The 17611-nt window shown below is 35.9% G+C and overlaps 1 protein-coding gene across 1 annotated transcript in view; it reads right to left on the bottom strand.

Moving 5' to 3' along the window:
• CRACDL (CRACD like) overlaps positions 1-17611 on the bottom strand; it is a 46853-nt gene that overhangs the window by 12740 nt on the left and 16502 nt on the right. The window contains exons 3-9 of the mRNA XM_026707535.2: positions 14843-14924; positions 13754-13922; positions 10622-10757; positions 9758-9919; positions 8678-8746; positions 7159-7386; positions 2893-4462 (exon numbers count right to left, since the gene is read on the bottom strand). Coding sequence (XP_026563320.1) covers positions 2893-4462; positions 7159-7386; positions 8678-8746; positions 9758-9919; positions 10622-10757; positions 13754-13922; positions 14843-14909 — 2401 coding nt within the window. The 5' untranslated portion in view covers positions 14910-14924. The remainder of the gene's footprint in view (positions 1-2892; positions 4463-7158; positions 7387-8677; positions 8747-9757; positions 9920-10621; positions 10758-13753; positions 13923-14842; positions 14925-17611) is intronic.

Raw genomic sequence — 17611 nt, forward strand, 5'->3', positions numbered from 1 at the left:
TTGCTTTATAACTGACCCTAAGACCATACATGGTGGAAGTACATTTACATCTCTTCCAAAGAAATAGGATTTGATTTTTAAAAAATCAGAAACATGGATGAGATGTTCTCTTTTGTCATTCACATATTACAATGTTTCTACCAGCATTTACACATCTCATTTTTCCCACCACAAGAAATAAAGTGTTCTAAATTTAAACCCTTTAACCCACAGTGATATGTCCATGCCTTACTTCCTGGTCAATGTACATCACTTACTTTATTTCTCTCACTTACTGATCTTAACACATTCAGGGACCAATATTCATTTCTAGGTTCAGGCAAGCGTTTCACATTGCTCACTGGTCTGCCAAGGAACAAAATAAATCAGAACTGCAACCTGCTGCCTCACATAAAACTGCTCTGACTTCCCAAATTTTATTCATTGTAATCTCTCACACTCTTTTGATCAGAATTCTGCCAAACATCCCTTAACAAACTAATATCTTTGTTGATTTTGTATTTATTCTGCCTATCTTTTCCTTTGACGTCAACCATGCAACCATGAAATATTAGTTCTCACTTATAGAGTACCAGAACTATGGAATGAAATCAAAGAAGTTATTAAGAATAAGTATGATAAGAGATTGCCAAAGAGCAAGAAACAGGAAAAAAACAACAAATCAAATTTGGAATACATTGTGGAAATTGCCAAGAAGAGATGAGAAGCCAAAACCTGGAAAGACAAAGATGTCTTACTGAGGAATTTCAAGCAGCTGTCAGAAGAGACAAAAAGCAGTATTATAACATCTGTAAAGATACCAATGATGGGAACAGATACAGAAACACAAGGAAAGTCTTCTAAAATATCTTTCAACTCCAAAGAGGATTCCAACTTTGAATTGATGTTTTCAAGAATACCAATGGACAGATATTAACTGACTCTAAGAAAATCAAAAGAAGATGGAAAAAGTATTTTGAAATTTCTACAGTAGAGATGTCTACTTCCAAAATACAAGCCCACCTTAAGTTATTTCTGGATCCCAACTTGCTGGTTTCTATCCCTCTAGCTCCCAGCCCGCGGGCTGGATGCGTCACACACTGGCCACCCCCATTTCCGATTTAGGGAAGGGGGAAAAGTCCCAATACATCACGTGACATTGCCATGACGACTTGAGTTTGACACCCCTGCTTTAGCTAAATGCCTAAGCAACCAAGTTGAAAAAGCTATGAGGAAGTTTAGAAGTGTGTGTGTGAAAAAGAGAGAGAATGGAGAGGGAGGGAGGGAGGGAGGGAGAGTGAAAGAGAGAGAGAGAGAAAGAGAGAGAGATTGGACAGGTTATGTGAAGGGCTAATTCTTGAGTAGTCTAGAATCTGAAAAAGGCGGAACAAGAAGAGGACCACCAGCAACAATATTGATGGACAACTATATAGCAGTGATGGTTCCCTGTTGGAAGATCTGAAGGTTAAAGGCTGGAGACAGATGATCTAGAAGAAATTTCATCTATTCTATATGGTCACTGAGAGTTGTGATCAGTTTGATCACACAAAATATGTCTGTGTCTGTGTCTGTGTCTGTGTCTGTGTCTGTCTCTCTCTCTCTCTCTCTCTCTCTGTGTGTGCACGTGTGTGTGTGTGTGTGTGCGCGCGCGCGCCACTCACTCACTCATTTTCTCTCTCTCTCTCCATGGTAGCTATCATTCCTTCTAAAGCTTTATTGTATCACAGGTTAAAAATTGGATAACTTCTTTTTTTAGAAACTGTGTAGCCAGAGATAGGGTTCAATAGTTAGGCAGAGTAACGAGATGATCAGAAAATATTGTTAAAGAGACCTACTCTACTAATCTGATTCCTAAAAAAGGATTTAAATGCTTTTCTGAGTTAAAGGGAACCATAAACCTTAACTTAATCTGTGCTACTTGCTAAATACCTTGATGTTGATAAATATATTCCAAAGACAAGAAGTTTGACTAATTAGTCTTATCAATGCCACCAGACATGGCTTATTCCAATCAATCAACCCAGTGTCATGTACCCTTTCAATACTTTTTTTAACTTCTTCTCACACTGACATCTTCCCAAAATACGGCTTTGTTATCCAGCCAATGAAACGCACAATGACCTTTGCTTTTTTCCCTACTTATTCTCATCATCCTGCCACTGCAATTAATTTTGATGGCCAAGACTCAATTTCAAAACATTTCACATGGCTAATTTTGAGCTTCTTTTAACAGACGTTTTACTTCTTATTTTTTATTTTAAATTTCTCCAGATACAATTAAAAATAATTGTGATGCTGTTGCTTTTTGCTCCCCCTCCCCCACAAAACCCCCATGTACCTATTATGGTATTATAACATTTTTACTGGAAAAGAATATTGTAATTGAGGTAACTAGAAATTTCACCAAAACATATATAACCAAAGCACTTCTGGACACTACCAGAAATGTCCTTGAACGTATCTGGTAACAGCCAGAATCCCAAGGATGGGGTAAAACAAAAAGAAAAGAAGTGGCACCAAGCTTTCAGGATATCGGAAAGCAGATTTTAATAAAGTCTTTTTTTTAATCTTGAAAATAAGATCTAAATCAGGGGTGTCCAACCTTGGAACTTTAAGACTTGTGGACTTCAACTCCCAGAATTCCTCAGCCAGCTGCTGGCTGAGGAATTCTGGGAGTTGAAGTCCACAAGTGTTAAAGTTCCCAAGGTTGGACACCCTGATCGAAATGTCCAGAATTTCCTTATGTTTTCAGAATGGATTTTCACCTAAGGGAAAAGGGAGACTTTTGTATCTTTAAAATCATTTATCTAAAATCTAGACACTCATTTATTGCATTAAACCACAGTTTGCTGAATAAGTAACACAAACACACACACACACACACACACACACACAAATATGCCAAAGTCTTACCAGGCACTTCGGAGGAATTCTGTTTCTTTTCCACATTTCTGCTTTCTGTTTTAAATTCTGGATTTTTGGTTATCTTTTCCTGCTTTTCTGTGCTTGTGTTAAGGCTAGTAATACTGGAGTGTTGTAAAACAGGTTTTTTCGGCAGTGGAGGTTTTGTGTTTCCCTGTTCAGAGGATTTCAATTTAGTTTTGAAGCTTTCATTGGACAAATCAGTAACATTTCCATGCATTATCTTCCTGATTTCTCCTTTTTCAACTTTCAGCGAAGATAAAGTCCCCTCCTCTTTTACTAAATTAAGTTCAGCATTATCTCCTTTCCGTTCCTTTGATTCCTGTCCAATGTCTCTGTATTTCAGTGATAAAGATGTGGACCTAAGTTTGACTTGGAAGGGATTTTGGCTCTCAGAGCTTGAATGGTTTGGACTTGACAGCTGCAGAAGATTCCCAAAAGAATTGCTCAATACTGGTTTTGAACCCAAAGGCTGTGAAGCAAAAGTCTTTGAGTCTAATGCTCGACTAGGAATACCAGATTCTGACTCTAATGAGGATTTCTGTTTATTAAAGCATCTTTTTTTCTCTTGTGAAGAGTTCACATCAACATCCTTCTTTGACTTTTCCCTATTTGTGGATAAATTTACCTGCATGGCGAGAGGCTTCTCATGCTCTGAAGCATCCTTCGTGTTCAGGCTGTTAGATCTTGATCTCCACCGCGCTGATGATACTGAAAACTTTCTCAAGGCACAAAGGTCATTAGTCCCTTTCTCTGCTTTCCCTCCCAATATACCATCAGGTACAGCTGGGAGATGGTCTTCATCATTGGATTCCAGTTTCTCTTGAGTTGCTTTCATTTTGCCTTGAGTCAAAGAAGTTCTCTCTTCCAGTGAAGAGTTTCTGCATGAAGCCCAAGAAATACTACTGTCCTCTGAATGGAGTAAATTTGGAAGCTGGGAAAGATTTGTGGATAAAGAAATGATGGAATTGGCCAATAAAGATGTTCTCTTTGTAGCTTCCTTGTTAGAAACACCTTCCAAAGTTTCCTTAGCATCTTTCAATGATTTTTTCTCTAATGCATCTGATTCTACAGTCACAGAATTTTTGGCAGGGATATTTTTAGCAGTTCTCAGGTCACTTTTGGATGGAATACCAGAAATCTGTTTATTTTCTTGGTTTAAAATACTTAAGGGCACATTACTTAGATTCTCAGGGGACATCTCTAAAGTTTCACAGTGGTCTTTGTCATGCTGTGGAACAATGTTTTCTTTGGGGTCAGAAGTTGAAGATTGCCTTACAGTGTGTCCTAATTCCTGGACAGGTTCACCGCCCTCTGAAGAGTTCTCACAAATATGTGAATCCATCAGAGAAGTGGAGCATGACATGTCAGTCTTTTCATCTGGGTGACTCAATGGCTGAAGCTCCGATAAAACCATATTGGACAAAGCTGCATTGTCAGTCAGTTCCTGGTGGATGGAAATCACACCTTCGTAGGACGGTTCAACCGGCACTTCTTTCTCAACACTTTCATCTTCCTCAAGGGTGCAGGTCATGTCACTATGAGACTCAGATAATTTCTTCTGCAAGGGAAAAAGAAAGAGCTTGCACCGTTTTTCTATGTCACAGTAGTACTTTTAAAAAAAGATTAGTTACTCCTAAGATGGAAGCAGGGGTGGACTGCAGGGGTTTGCAGGGGTTCTTGAGAGCCCCTAGCTAAGCTTCTGTGCAGTTTGGAGAACCCCGCAAATCCCACTCCAGCCTGGCTCCACCCACCCCACCAGGAGTCCCTATGCGGCCTGTTTTGGATGCAATTTAAGTGCAGGGCATGCATGAAGGTTCGGGGAGGGGGAAAAATGGGCCTCCTGGAAGTTTGGGAAGGTGAGAAATGGGCCTGTTTCTGATTTCCAGAAAGCCTCCAGAGTCCGGGGAGGACAAAAATGCCCCCCCACCCATGGTGCAGGAGGCCGACTAGGCCATGCTCACCATGGCCATGCCCACCCAGAACCGGGCAGAGAACCCTTTGCTAAAAATTTTGAAGTCCACCCCCCAGATGGAAGTATCATTGACAATAAATGCTTTGTCAATAAATTAAAATTAAAAAAGTTAGTTGTGGAATTTTGTGATTTGATCCACTTCCACAGTATGAAATATTTTCAAGAGATAGAATTGTAAGTGGTGCATGTGATGAAATTTGCAAGGCACATATATAAGAGTGGCCACTATTTCTCTATGATTACATTTCCCTCTAACCAGTCCCTATTCTCAGATGAACCATGAGTTTGGGTGCTCATACATTCAGTAATCATTAAGATCCACAAATTTTGTTATTCTGATTGCAAAGATTAAGACAGTTATCCATAAATGGAAGAGAAGTACTGTTAGTCTCTTGTTCTCTTATTCTATTTCTATCTTTAACAACTAAATACTGAGACTGTGTAAAAAAGGAGATGTGGAAGTACATCTATGAAGCACTTCAGACCCTTTAAAATAGCTGTATCTTTCAACAGAAGAGAATATTTGTAGCTCATGGTTTCATTGTGGAATCCTTGGTGATCTCTGAGCTTGGATGTTTGCTTGCATATGTTTCATTACCTGACTAGATAACATCATCAGTGATAGTGGGTGTACTAGTACTACCTAGGTGAGTAATAAAATATCTACAAGCAAACAAGCAAGCTCAGAGAATGCCAAGAACTCACAGCCACGTCTTTGGCCAAGCTTAAGTAGCTTCTTCAGAAAATGCTTAGGAACATATGCTTAGGAACTAATTATTTCACAGTTTCTTCATTTGTCATAGTGCTTTTTACAAAAACTGCATAATTTCAGCCTACAACTTTGGTTAACTTTATTTTCTTCATAATATATATATATATATATATATATATTATTATATATATATATATATTGGGAGTGTGCAGTATTTTGAATTTAAAGGAAAGAATGGGCCTTTGAAATATATGGTAACACAAATGTACTGTTTGTCTGCAATTCCTTGAAGCGCTCATGCCTTTCCTATGATCATACAGCTGCCCCCTGCAATTGCTACATGATGTTAGGAAAACATGTATGATTTAATGAACTGCAGTGGAGGGCTAAATAGCATACCATGATACATCTCTTTGTCTTCACATAAATTAGAATTCGATGTTACTTCTCAACATGTCCTTATAATTCGTGTCTCTCAACTACTGTAAACATTCTCATTTTCTGTGTAAATAATTGTAAGAGAGTCTTGCACTATTATAAGCATGTTGCGTACAACCAACTACAGTGATTCATTCAAGCTGTAGTTTAGCATGAGATGTGAACCAAGCTTGTAACAACAATATTAGGCTTACAGGGACAGATCTGAATTTGTACAAAGCAACTTTTTAGGGTCCTAAGAGTACAAATAACTTTAGATGTTTCCTTTCACTCACTTGACCACATGACAGAAAAAGCTCACATCTGTAGTATACATAATACATATTGCTAGGTGAGACAGTTGTGAATTTTGCCCTATTTTACAACCTTTTTTACACACTTGTTAAACTGTAAATCATTGCCGTTGTTAAGTTAGTAACACGATTGTTCAGTGAATCTGGCTTCCCCATTGACTTTGCCAGAAGGCTGCAAAAGTTGACCATATGACTCCTGCAATTGTCATAAATATGAGCCTGTTGCCAAACATCCAAATTTTGATTACATGATCATGGGGAGGCTGCAATGATGGTAAGTGTGAAAAACAGTCAAAAGTCCCTTTTTTACTACCATTGTAGCTTCAAACTGTCACTAAATGAAAGGTTGCAAGTTGAAGACTCTCTGCATTTCATGGTATACCTGTTCAATGGAACCGTGCAAAGCATTAGAAAGGCATTTTTCACCAAATACATTAGCATAGAGAATCCTTCCTTGAGGTGTCAAAGCATCCAATCCTTCAAAATACTTGTGGCCCTGCTTCAAAGGCCACCCTTCCCAGCTGTTGGCACATGTATGATTAGACCACACTTTGACTGGAACCCCCCCAGCACATTAGAATAGGTGCGTATCCCCTTAATGTGCACAGATAGTTGTGTTTTGAGGAAGGGAACATCACGAACTTCAACAAGTTTAGCAAAGTGTCCCTTTTAAATACTTGGCACAGCCTTGTTGCTCATCAAGGAGGTTTTTAAAATATTGTTACATCATAGGAAGAGCCTGTACAGAAAAAGAAACCTCCATCCACAAATATTTCCTCTTTAAAATGCTTCCCTCTCCCTCCCTCCCTCCCTCCCTCCCTCTCTCTCTCATCAATTACCAAAGGTAGTCTTCTTATTTTGCTAGATCTCTGGTTCCGTGGTTTTATTGAAAGCTTGTGCTTAGCAGCAGAATTATCCAAGCAAGAGGATAATTCCGGAAGAATATCAAAATCTGCAGCAGGCGAACAGCTGCTATCAAATATTTGTTCAGTTATAATTGTTGCTTTTGGCTGATGGGAGAACAGCTGACTTTCTGTAGAACAGGATCTTGAAGGACTTTTTGTGATCTAAAGACAAAGGGGGAAGAGGAATAGTATCAAAGCAAATCTATAAGAATTTTAAAAGAAAAAAAAACCCAGGAAATTCCTAAATGATGCTACATACACTTATTTCATCATCGTTAGAATTAACAGTGCTTTCAAAGTATCCATCGTTTGTTTATATCTGTTTATATTTTTTCCTGTAAGCAGAACTTAATTTTCCTATTTTATTTATTTATTTATTTATTTATTTAAACTATGGGGGACAAAACAAAAAAACAGGAAAAAACAAGAAAATCAGACCTTTAACTCATCAATACTTGGGAAATAGCGAGTAATTTGCAATTTGCTGACACAGATTGTTACATTTAAATTTTTTGCTACAGCTAAGCAACAAAATAGTCATCTGGTACGTTAAAAAATAAAAGTTGTGGACTTTTCATAGCCATGTTGCTTGTGATATTGTGCTCCTTTTTCCTCTTCTTTCAGGAAACTGAAAAGTGTTTGTTTGGCACCTTGTCATCAAAACCAATCTCAAGTTTGGCAAAAGAAACAATATTTCAGAACAATGAATATAGAAACAGTTGATTAAAATAGAATGGTAATCATTGTTATAATATTCTTTATTATGATCTACACACAGAAAGTGTTCACTTAGGAAAGAAAAGTGGTAATTTATTTGCGTATTACTTCTCCATTTGTAGTGTTCCAATTGTCCTTTCTATCTCCTACATGCCTATTAGCTCTTCTCCAGAGGAGAGAATAAATGGGGTCCTTCAAGAGGCTACTAAAGCCATTCTTCAGTCTGCTGGTTACTCTGTGCCACTGATTGAAGAGAGTCAGAAATTTTATCAAAGAGAGCTTTGGGAAAGAATAACAATGCTCTCAAACAGAATAGCCAATAGCCTTCATTAGCAAAGCAGTTGCAATTTTGACTGTTAAGAGAGAAATGTGGCCGATCAATTAGAGAAGAATAAAAGGGGTAATCAAAAGACCTTGGAGATAATCTTTGGACCTGTTCAAAATTAACTTTTAAAGACGGTGTGAGGGAAATTGTTAAAAAAACCCTTCACATTTTCGTTTTGGGTTACTCCTAGCCTAGCAAATAAAATATGCCTGCATTTGTTTCCAGTTCATTCCTTTCTTAGCCGTGTTTGAAATAAAAATAGATGACAATAGGTGTAATGCAGCTAATGATATCCTTCATTAATATTTCTTAAGAAAAGTGTTGCAACCTGTCCCTGCCACTTTTCTGGGAATTCAGGCACGCCAAGAGACATTACAGCATTGCCGTTAAGTATAAATACAATTTAATTACCTGTTCTTCTTCTTCACTGCCTGTTCCAGTTAAACTCAAAGCGCTATGATGCTTGTGAGAGTCTGAAAACTGTGGGGTAGAATGAGGAAACGTTTAAGTAATAGATGTCAATATGAAATGAAATATAAACAAAAGCTATAGTCCCTACTATGCCAGTATTTTTTCAAACTTGGCAACTTTAAGTTATGTGAACTCCAACTCCCAAAATTCCCCAGCCAGCATGCTGTGCTATACAAACACAATACCATATCAACATCACACAGGCAACAAGAATATTTCTATAAAGCTCTAAAAATTAGGAGAAATCTCTAAATATGATAGTAGAGATTGTTTTGAGAAGAATGCTGAGTATATTTTCTAGTATTTACAGTTTTCTTTAAGAAAATATCAGAGTCACAACTGATGAACTGAAGTGTTCTCTCCCCAGATTTCAAACAATATCTCCTGTTCGTTGTTTCTATCCCAACCATTGCAGACTCCTGATTTTTCTCCAAAATAATGGGTAGCAAAGCTTAACAGATGTTATTACACCTTAAAGCTTTGATATGTGAAAAGAAGGACGAAAGCACCACTTTAACTTTGGTATAGCTCAGAAAACATAATGCCTATCTCACTCATATACTGAAAATGAAGTAAAGGCAACATTATGAGAAAAACCACAGGAAGAAAAGATGTTGCCTAGGCATGTTTGGGTCACAATTAGATGAAAGTTGGAAAGGCCTTCAGATTAGCTGTCATTTTCTTTCTACTTCATTTTTTAACTTTGTTTGAAGCTTTTCTTTCTGAACAGTATCTCAGTCCGGAAGGAATCAAATAGATCTCTAAAAATCGACTACAATAAATATTCCCTCTATCATTTGACATGATTCTAGGGGATTCCATTTCTTACAGTTATCCTTATGTTTAGGCATTTTTCAAAACACCTTTCTCTTAGAGAAACAAGGTCTTATCTATAGTATATAAATATTTGAATATCTTTATTATTAAACTTCTGACAGTTACTATTACTACAAAGTGCAATATAAATTCAAATAATAAAGGAATCCATAATTATGAAATGCATTTCCCAATTTATCCTACCTTTGGTGTATTGGGATTTAGAATTTCTTGTAGCAAATACGTTTCTGGTGGGCTCCTGGGTAGGCCATCATCTTCTGAACTCATTCCCGCATCTTCTTGTTTTTTGGAAGGCGTTCCAAATGGATATGAGAGACCCATCTTCCAGTTTTGCTGGAGTTTCACCTACAATGCCAAATATTGAGTTTTAATACATTTCTTAAACTACTAAAATAATAAATTTGCTTTCATAAAAGAAAAAAATGATGCATCTTTCTGTTGTTCCCCAAATGAAAAGTGCACTTTCTTTTTGTTCCCAGGAGAAAGATACATGTGGATAATGTCATTTTATTCAGCCTCTTGCCCTTTACCTTATTTGATTATATACCAGGAGAGTATAAGATTTTATACAATGCTTACTTATTGTTGTGACCTACTTTTATTAAATTATGTCGTAAATAATAAACAAAACAATGTTGATCCTGCCCTTGGGGCCCAAGGCATAGGTCAAGGGAGTTTAGTGGCAGGAAAATGAACAAGCAATTATATTCTGTTTACATTTCTTCACACTAATTACTAATAAAGGAGGACAGGATATTTGTTCCAAAACTATGCAAAGACTGCGTACATCCTTATGCCCTCTCCAAAAGGTACTTTTTGACTTTCAGTGTAGATCATGTGATACCGTATAACCAACATATAATCACCTTGATATTCAAGTTCCTTGGATGACTAAATTCCCTACATCATTAATTTAGAGAAATCCTATTCCAAGTGTTTCTGTTGATTCATATGTTGAATATCATACTGCATAGACACACATCTGCAATCATACCACAAATGAAAGACTCTGGAAATAATGGATATTAATCATTTCAACAGCATTACCTGCAAAGATCTAATTCGATCAGAAACATTTTCCTGAGAAAATACTCGAATTGGCCTAGGCGGTTCTTGTGGAGTCTCAGAAATGAAAATGCTGTCATGTGACAAAGCTCTGTTTCCCATGATAGTTCTGTGCATCCTAGAAGAATATGGAAAGCTAATAAAACAACACGTATTTAAACCTGGTCTTTCTTTTCAAGAAATGAAATCTACAGTATTTGCAATGCAAATTTGAGTAGGAATGTAATGAGGGAAGGAATGACTGAAGAAAGATGCCCTATAACAGTATCTGATGTATTTTGGTCTTCATGATTTTACCTACAGACATTATTTTTGAATACCAGATTCACTAGAGATCTAGATTCTCTAGTAGAACAAAGTACAATCCCATAGTTTATTTAGAAGGATCTAACCAATAAAGTGGCTAATGAATAATTTGGGGTTCAGTCATAAGAGATGCCCAACATGTTCGCAGAATTGAAAAGGATTTAGATAACACATTTCCAACTAGGGTCTGCAATTCTTCAGACAACCTTAGTCCAGTCAGTTGCAAGCTGAAGTTGTATGCACCAAATTCTTGTCACCCAACTACTATAGGTAGATTAGACCAAAAAATCAACTCCATGCAAATGCTAAAACTAATTTTATTGAGATAGGCTATACCAGGGATGTCAAACTCACATTGTCATGTCGTCGTCACATGACATATTGTGACTTTCCCCCCTTTGCTAAACCAGGGGTAGGAATGGCCAGCGCATGATGCATCCAGCCCATGGGCTGTAAGTTTGACACCCCTGGGCTATATACTAACAGAATCTTGCAAGTTTGTGCTGTCATGCCTCCTAGTTTAATGAATTAGGAAGGTTCAGATATTTAAGTCAGAATTGCTTCTCAATATTAACTAATTCTGAACTTTTAAAATGCTTCGGCTCTTTTTAACCAGTTAACAGTTCTTGCATATCGCTATCAAGGCACCTCCCTTACTTTCAATATCAACCAGAATTCTCTAATGATGAGGACCAAAGGATAATTCCTCTTTATCAAACTTTATATAAAAGTTTATCACCACCAACTATTCTACACTAATTGCAAACTTATGATTCTCTGCCATAGTCCCTGAGAATCTCTACTTTGTGATTACTTAGATAATGTTGTATTTTTATAGATAATCAGTATGTGCAATAAGTGTCCTTTTGTGGATTGCTATATCTGTTACAGTAGATAATTTTGTCCTAACAAAGCAAATATAATTTTCCTACAAAGATAATACATAGGCATCAGAATAGCCCAAAGCCCTTTTGTAAGAAAAATAAAATAGAGGAAAAATAGCAGCGTACACCTTGTATTAATTGCAAGGTTATCTAAGGCAAGTATCATGGATGTTTATGACTTTGCCAATTGATGTTAATTTATATTATCCTTCCAAATATTAAGACTTTAAATTAAATATATCTCCATTAAATAAAGGTGCTATAGCAACGAACACAAAAAAGAGAGGCTGTAAATAAGAACTATGAGGTTCTCCTAACATCTACTACAAATATGTTCAATAAAAATAGCAAAGTAATATTATTCTTCCTCAGTTTAGTGCTTTCCATATTTATCGAACTATCATTTCCATGGCTCTTTTTATCCTGTGTAAGAATAAATTTCCAGAATTTTTACAGTAGTCTTTCTGTACATTGACTTTGAAGTCATTTTAATAGTAGTACTAATAGGAGATAAAACCATTATGATTTTGTACAATAGCACCTTCTAATGGCAATATTGAGCAAAGCATTCTTTATTAGCATTATAAGACAACATTCTGGAACATTTACTTATTTTATCGACTTCAGCAAGTTTACTTTTCCCAGTATAGCTTACCACAAATGGAAATCATTACATAGTTTGAAAATATTCTAAAATAGTAATGAAAATACTACATAGGACACATACACACACGTAAGATCCAAAATTGTAAAGGTGCTTTGGAGTAAGATAGGGGCACACACCTTTGCACCTCTTGGTGCTTCCTTAAAGAAACTGCATCTTTTCCTGGGATCCCAAATAGTCACGCAAAACCAAGAAATTATGCTTTGGAGTTAAAGAGACACAGTCAAGGTTAGAGCAGGTGTGTGTATGCTGTGAGGATCCATTTAACTCAAATGAATTTTTCTGGGAATGCACAACTACCAGGAGCAAGTTGTTTATGGAGCCTGCCCCACCGCACATTTTCAGTTTTGACTCTGAATGTCTTGGGAAAGCACCTTTGGGATGTTTTGACTCTGAATGTTTAGAAAGTCATGAAATCAAACAGCAGACTGACTGACTGAAAACCTTCCATTCTAGACATAAAAGGGGAAGAATATTGGGAGGATATTATTCTCCCCCATAGTACAGGTAGTCCTCAACTTACAACAGTTTGCTTAGTGACTGTTCAAAGTTATAACGGCACTGAAAAAAGTGATTTATGACAACTTTTCACACTTGTGACCATCGCAGCATCTCCATGGTCATGTGGTTTACATTTGGATCCTTGGTAACTGGTTCGTATTTATGACGGTTCCAGTGTCCTGGGGTCATGTGGTCATCTTTTGTGACCTGACAAGCAAAGTTAATGGAGAAGCCAGTTTCACTTAACAACCATGTTACTAATTTAACAACTGCCATGATTCACTTAACAGTTGTGGCAAGAAAAGTCATAAAATGGGGCAAAGCTCACTTAAAAACTTCTCACTTAGCAACATAAATTTTGGGCTCAATTGTGGCCGTAAGTTGAGGACCACCTGTATTGGGATGGTAAAAAGAGGTTGATGGCAGGATAATGAAGTATGGGCTTGATGTGCTTCAATGGCAAGAGAATTCTGAATATTTATTCATTAATTTATTTATTAAGTTTATATTCCGCCCCTCTCATTGGGAATATTAACTAAGAATGTCTATTTCTAACAATGCTTGCTGCTCTCCAGCATGGATCAATATCAGGGCATTCTTCTAATTATCCCTTTACAACAGCTTCGGAGGAGTATCCTAGATATTCATCAAAGGAGGCATTTGTACACATGGAGGATTGCCCTTGAGAAATAACCTTGCTTTTCAGTCAACAACAAGAACTTGCTTTGCAAAAAAGTAAAAGGCAAGCATGTGACTTACTTCAGATCATCTTCAGAATCATAATCTATATGCCTAGATGGTGTGGCTGAGATATCAGTTGCAGACTGACATGTGTTGATATTACCACTTCCTGATGGTGTTAATGTTTCTTTCCTTTTCCTTTTCCCAAAGAACTTTTTAATAGATTTAAACTTTGATTTCTTCTTTCCTAGGTGAATAGGTATTAATGAAAAATAATTACTTTTAGACAATATTTCCAAAGAGACACAAAGTCAGAACAAAGTGATACAAGGATGGTTTTCCAATTTGGACAATTCCTGAATTTTTATTCCTAAAACTGACTGAAGCTTTCATTGAAAGAGATATGAAAATAGGAACCTAAAAGAAAATCAACCTACTTTTTAAATTGATCATCTAACTTACAAATACTAAAAGAAAATCAACCTATTTTTTAAATTGATCATCTAACTTACAAATATAATTCTGGTTTTAATATACATACAAGAATAATTAATCTAACCCAAGTTGAAATTGCTAAATATCCATTCCCAGTTGAGAGAATGTCTTAATTCACTCATTATAAAATGTAAACTTTAGAATGAGCATATTTTTAATTATAGAGGACTATATTAAGGATACAAATATTTTTCTTTAAGAAGCTAAGGTGCTATATTTCTTCCACAATATGTAGTTAGAATTTCCTATAAATAAGAATCAGTGAATTCAATGGAAATCTTTCTCAATAGAATATCCATAAGATTGTACTGCCAACGAATAAAACAATGTTAAAATATTTTTGTTTTTAAATATGACTCACTATTTGGTCACCAAGTGAAATGTGTGTTTCTAAGTACTTACAAGTCAGAAGATACCATTTTGATCTTTAAAAAGTAATGTTACTCGCAAATGTGAACATACAACAACACATAGCTTCTCCTTTGGAATAATTTCCATTCATATACAAATCATATAATAGACGGGTGATTAGTTATGTACATTTTAACTGACTACAGTGCATTAAGATTAAATTGGATAACTGACCTAAAACAGAGTTCCTATTCTGCACAGCAAAAAGAATTGTTAGTAATTAGTATTTTCTCAAACATATAATTATAATGTGACATTTACCTGAAGTTTCTTCCCCAAATCCTTCTGCTTCTTGAAACTTCGTATCCATTGTCCTTGTAAAATTCATACACTATAATAGTCTCTAACATAGAAACATAAAAAGTAACATTTGAAAGTTAAGTGCATGTTTTTTTAAAATTGACAATACCTACTTCTTACTCCTAATCACATTCTATCAGCTATGAACTTTAATTGGGGTGTCCCTTTCAGTGCCCAAATCCTGATCATATTTTTAGAAAGGATTTTTTTAAAATTGGAACAATCCTGTCAACCAGTCTTGAAAAAAGGATTATTATAAATGTGTCAATATGGTGATATTTTAATACAATATTGCTTAGTTAGAGTGATTTACACTATGTATTTTCATAGCTGAACATTTTAACATACAAACTAATTGATTCCCTGATTATATATCATTGCTCAAAAATGATTGAAAAACTGCTTGCTTTGTTATTTGCTACTACCTCTCAGGGTTCTTCCCAAAATTTAATACAGGTAAGTCCTTGACTTATAACCATGGAGATTCTCAGTCATCCAGATCATGCTTTTTTCCAAAGTCTAGTTGCCTTTTGCAGAAGAAAAAAGCACCTTTGGGACTTGACTTACAACCATAATGGAGCTGAAATTATGGGCGTAAGCTGTGTCGATAATTAAACAGTCATGTGTATTTATTTATTTATTAGATATAATGCTGCAAATCTTCCTGATGGTCATCAAGCAAGTCTATAGTTATTAAGCAAATCCATGGGAGGTTTTTGCTGGAAACCAGAAGTAAATGCTAATTTTTAATGAAAAGTGTTGTAAACCACAGTCATATGTTTTGGTTTTGTGGGCTACCTGCAAGTTTGTTGATTATTTTATTAGGGGTTGAAAGTTTGAAAATCTCCCAAGTGTCTTTGCTCATTCCTGCCCAAATTATGAATACATTTATTCCACATTTTGTCAGGACAGTTTGTGTGATTTTCATTGTCTCTGGTTTTTCTACCTTCAATTTTGTAAGATTTTAGGTGAAGTAGGCTACTTTGTATACCTCATGGAAAGGGGACTGAATACATTATGTCATTTTGTAAGATGCAAAAGTTAAATTCTGTTCCACATGGGTTCATTTTCTGTTCCTCTGAAGACAGATACAGTATTTTTTCCTTGCATCTTTTTCCTGTCAATATTCTCCAATTGGGAGAACAGCTCCTTTCTATGAAAAGAATTCAGCTACTTTATTTATCTGGCTGTGTTTAGGATTAGAAGGAATTAAGGATAAACGCATGAAAGTTGCTATGGATATGATGTTCTCTAGAAGTGTTTGGAAAGTTAGATGAGCTGTAGAGAATACATATTTTAACACACTGACTGTTTTAGTCTGCATGATGAAAGCTTTGTGTTATCATCTATCCCCATTAACTAAGGCTAGTTTGGATATTAATTTCTCTTTAAAATTTAACAAGGACCTAAAAATGTACTATTCTCTACTTCCTACACTATGTATATTTAAATAATTGTACAAGATGAGCTGTAAGTTAAAGTGATGGATTTTCAGGCTCTGGGGTGTATGGTCAAAAGGCAAGGAACAGCATAGCCTCAAATATTACAATTTTTAAAAAAATAGAGCCAATTTGGTCTAGCAGTTCAGGTATCAGGCTACGAAATGAGAAGCTATGAATTCAAGTCATTCCTTAGTCACGAAAACCAGCTGGGTGACTTTGGGCCAGTCATTTTTCTCAGCCTAATCCACTTCACAGAGTGGTTATTGTTGGGAAAATAGGGAAGAGGAAGGTGAGATATTTGTAAAAATAATAAAGGCACAAAACAAACAGAAAAGCAAGCGTAGGTTTCACCTTACCATCTCTCCGCTAGGCATCTGTTTCTAATTTTATGCCAAATTCTGGGGTTCTATATCTTGGGCAATATATTTGAAATGTCTAACTTTTAATTTATCTTGATGGTACTAGTAATGAGCCCTCACTTTAGCCATCCTAGCAACAGGTTACATGGCCATGCCAAGAAGGAAGAAAGAAATACAACTCTGAACTGACTTTCAAAGAAGATACACAATGTTCAGCGTTCTCAGTAGACTTTAAAGAGCTACAAACAGAACCATACCCTGAATTTATTTAGCAAGTAGAGGCTTTGGTAAAACAGCAAGAAAATAATTATTTTTCCAGAACTGCTGCCACAGACTTTTTGCAAATATAAGCTTTTGAATGATGCATGACAAAAAAAAAAAATAAATTAATTAATTTTTCCTTTAAACTTCTGGTGGGTGATTTTTCTTGCTTCTTTTTCTTTTCCTGAATATTTTTCTTGTTTATTTTTCAAGGTTTTTATTATTTTTACTATTTTATCACTTTAACCAAAAGGTTCTTTTTTTGCTTAATGTTTTTCAGTGGAGTTGCTTTTTGAAAAAGTTATTACACATTATTTCTTGTTCTTTATCTATCTAAATATTGGGGTGAGCATTGGTGTGTTTCACATTTAGGTTACCTTTAATTGCCAATTGGAATTGGAATATCAAAGAATTTAGATGTCGTTTGAAGAGAAGATACATTTTGACTAAATGGGGGTACTACAGCAGGCAAAATCTCCCTGTCCTCAGACTTTCAACAGCAAACACCACAACTTCCTGGGAAACATTATGTATGAAACAAAAACAATCTTAACTTGGTGTAATCATTCTAGGCAGCAGCCAAGCTTATTTGAGTTTAACAATAACCACTATGTGATAAACACATTTCCTCATCTGACGTAATCCCCAAGGATCTAATACAAAGCTGA

This window comes from Pseudonaja textilis, chromosome 8 (assembly GCF_049901715.1).
Source record: "Pseudonaja textilis isolate UNSWEBS1 chromosome 8, rPseTex1.2, whole genome shotgun sequence".
In the NCBI taxonomy this organism is placed as follows: Eukaryota; Metazoa; Chordata; class Lepidosauria; order Squamata; family Elapidae; genus Pseudonaja; species Pseudonaja textilis.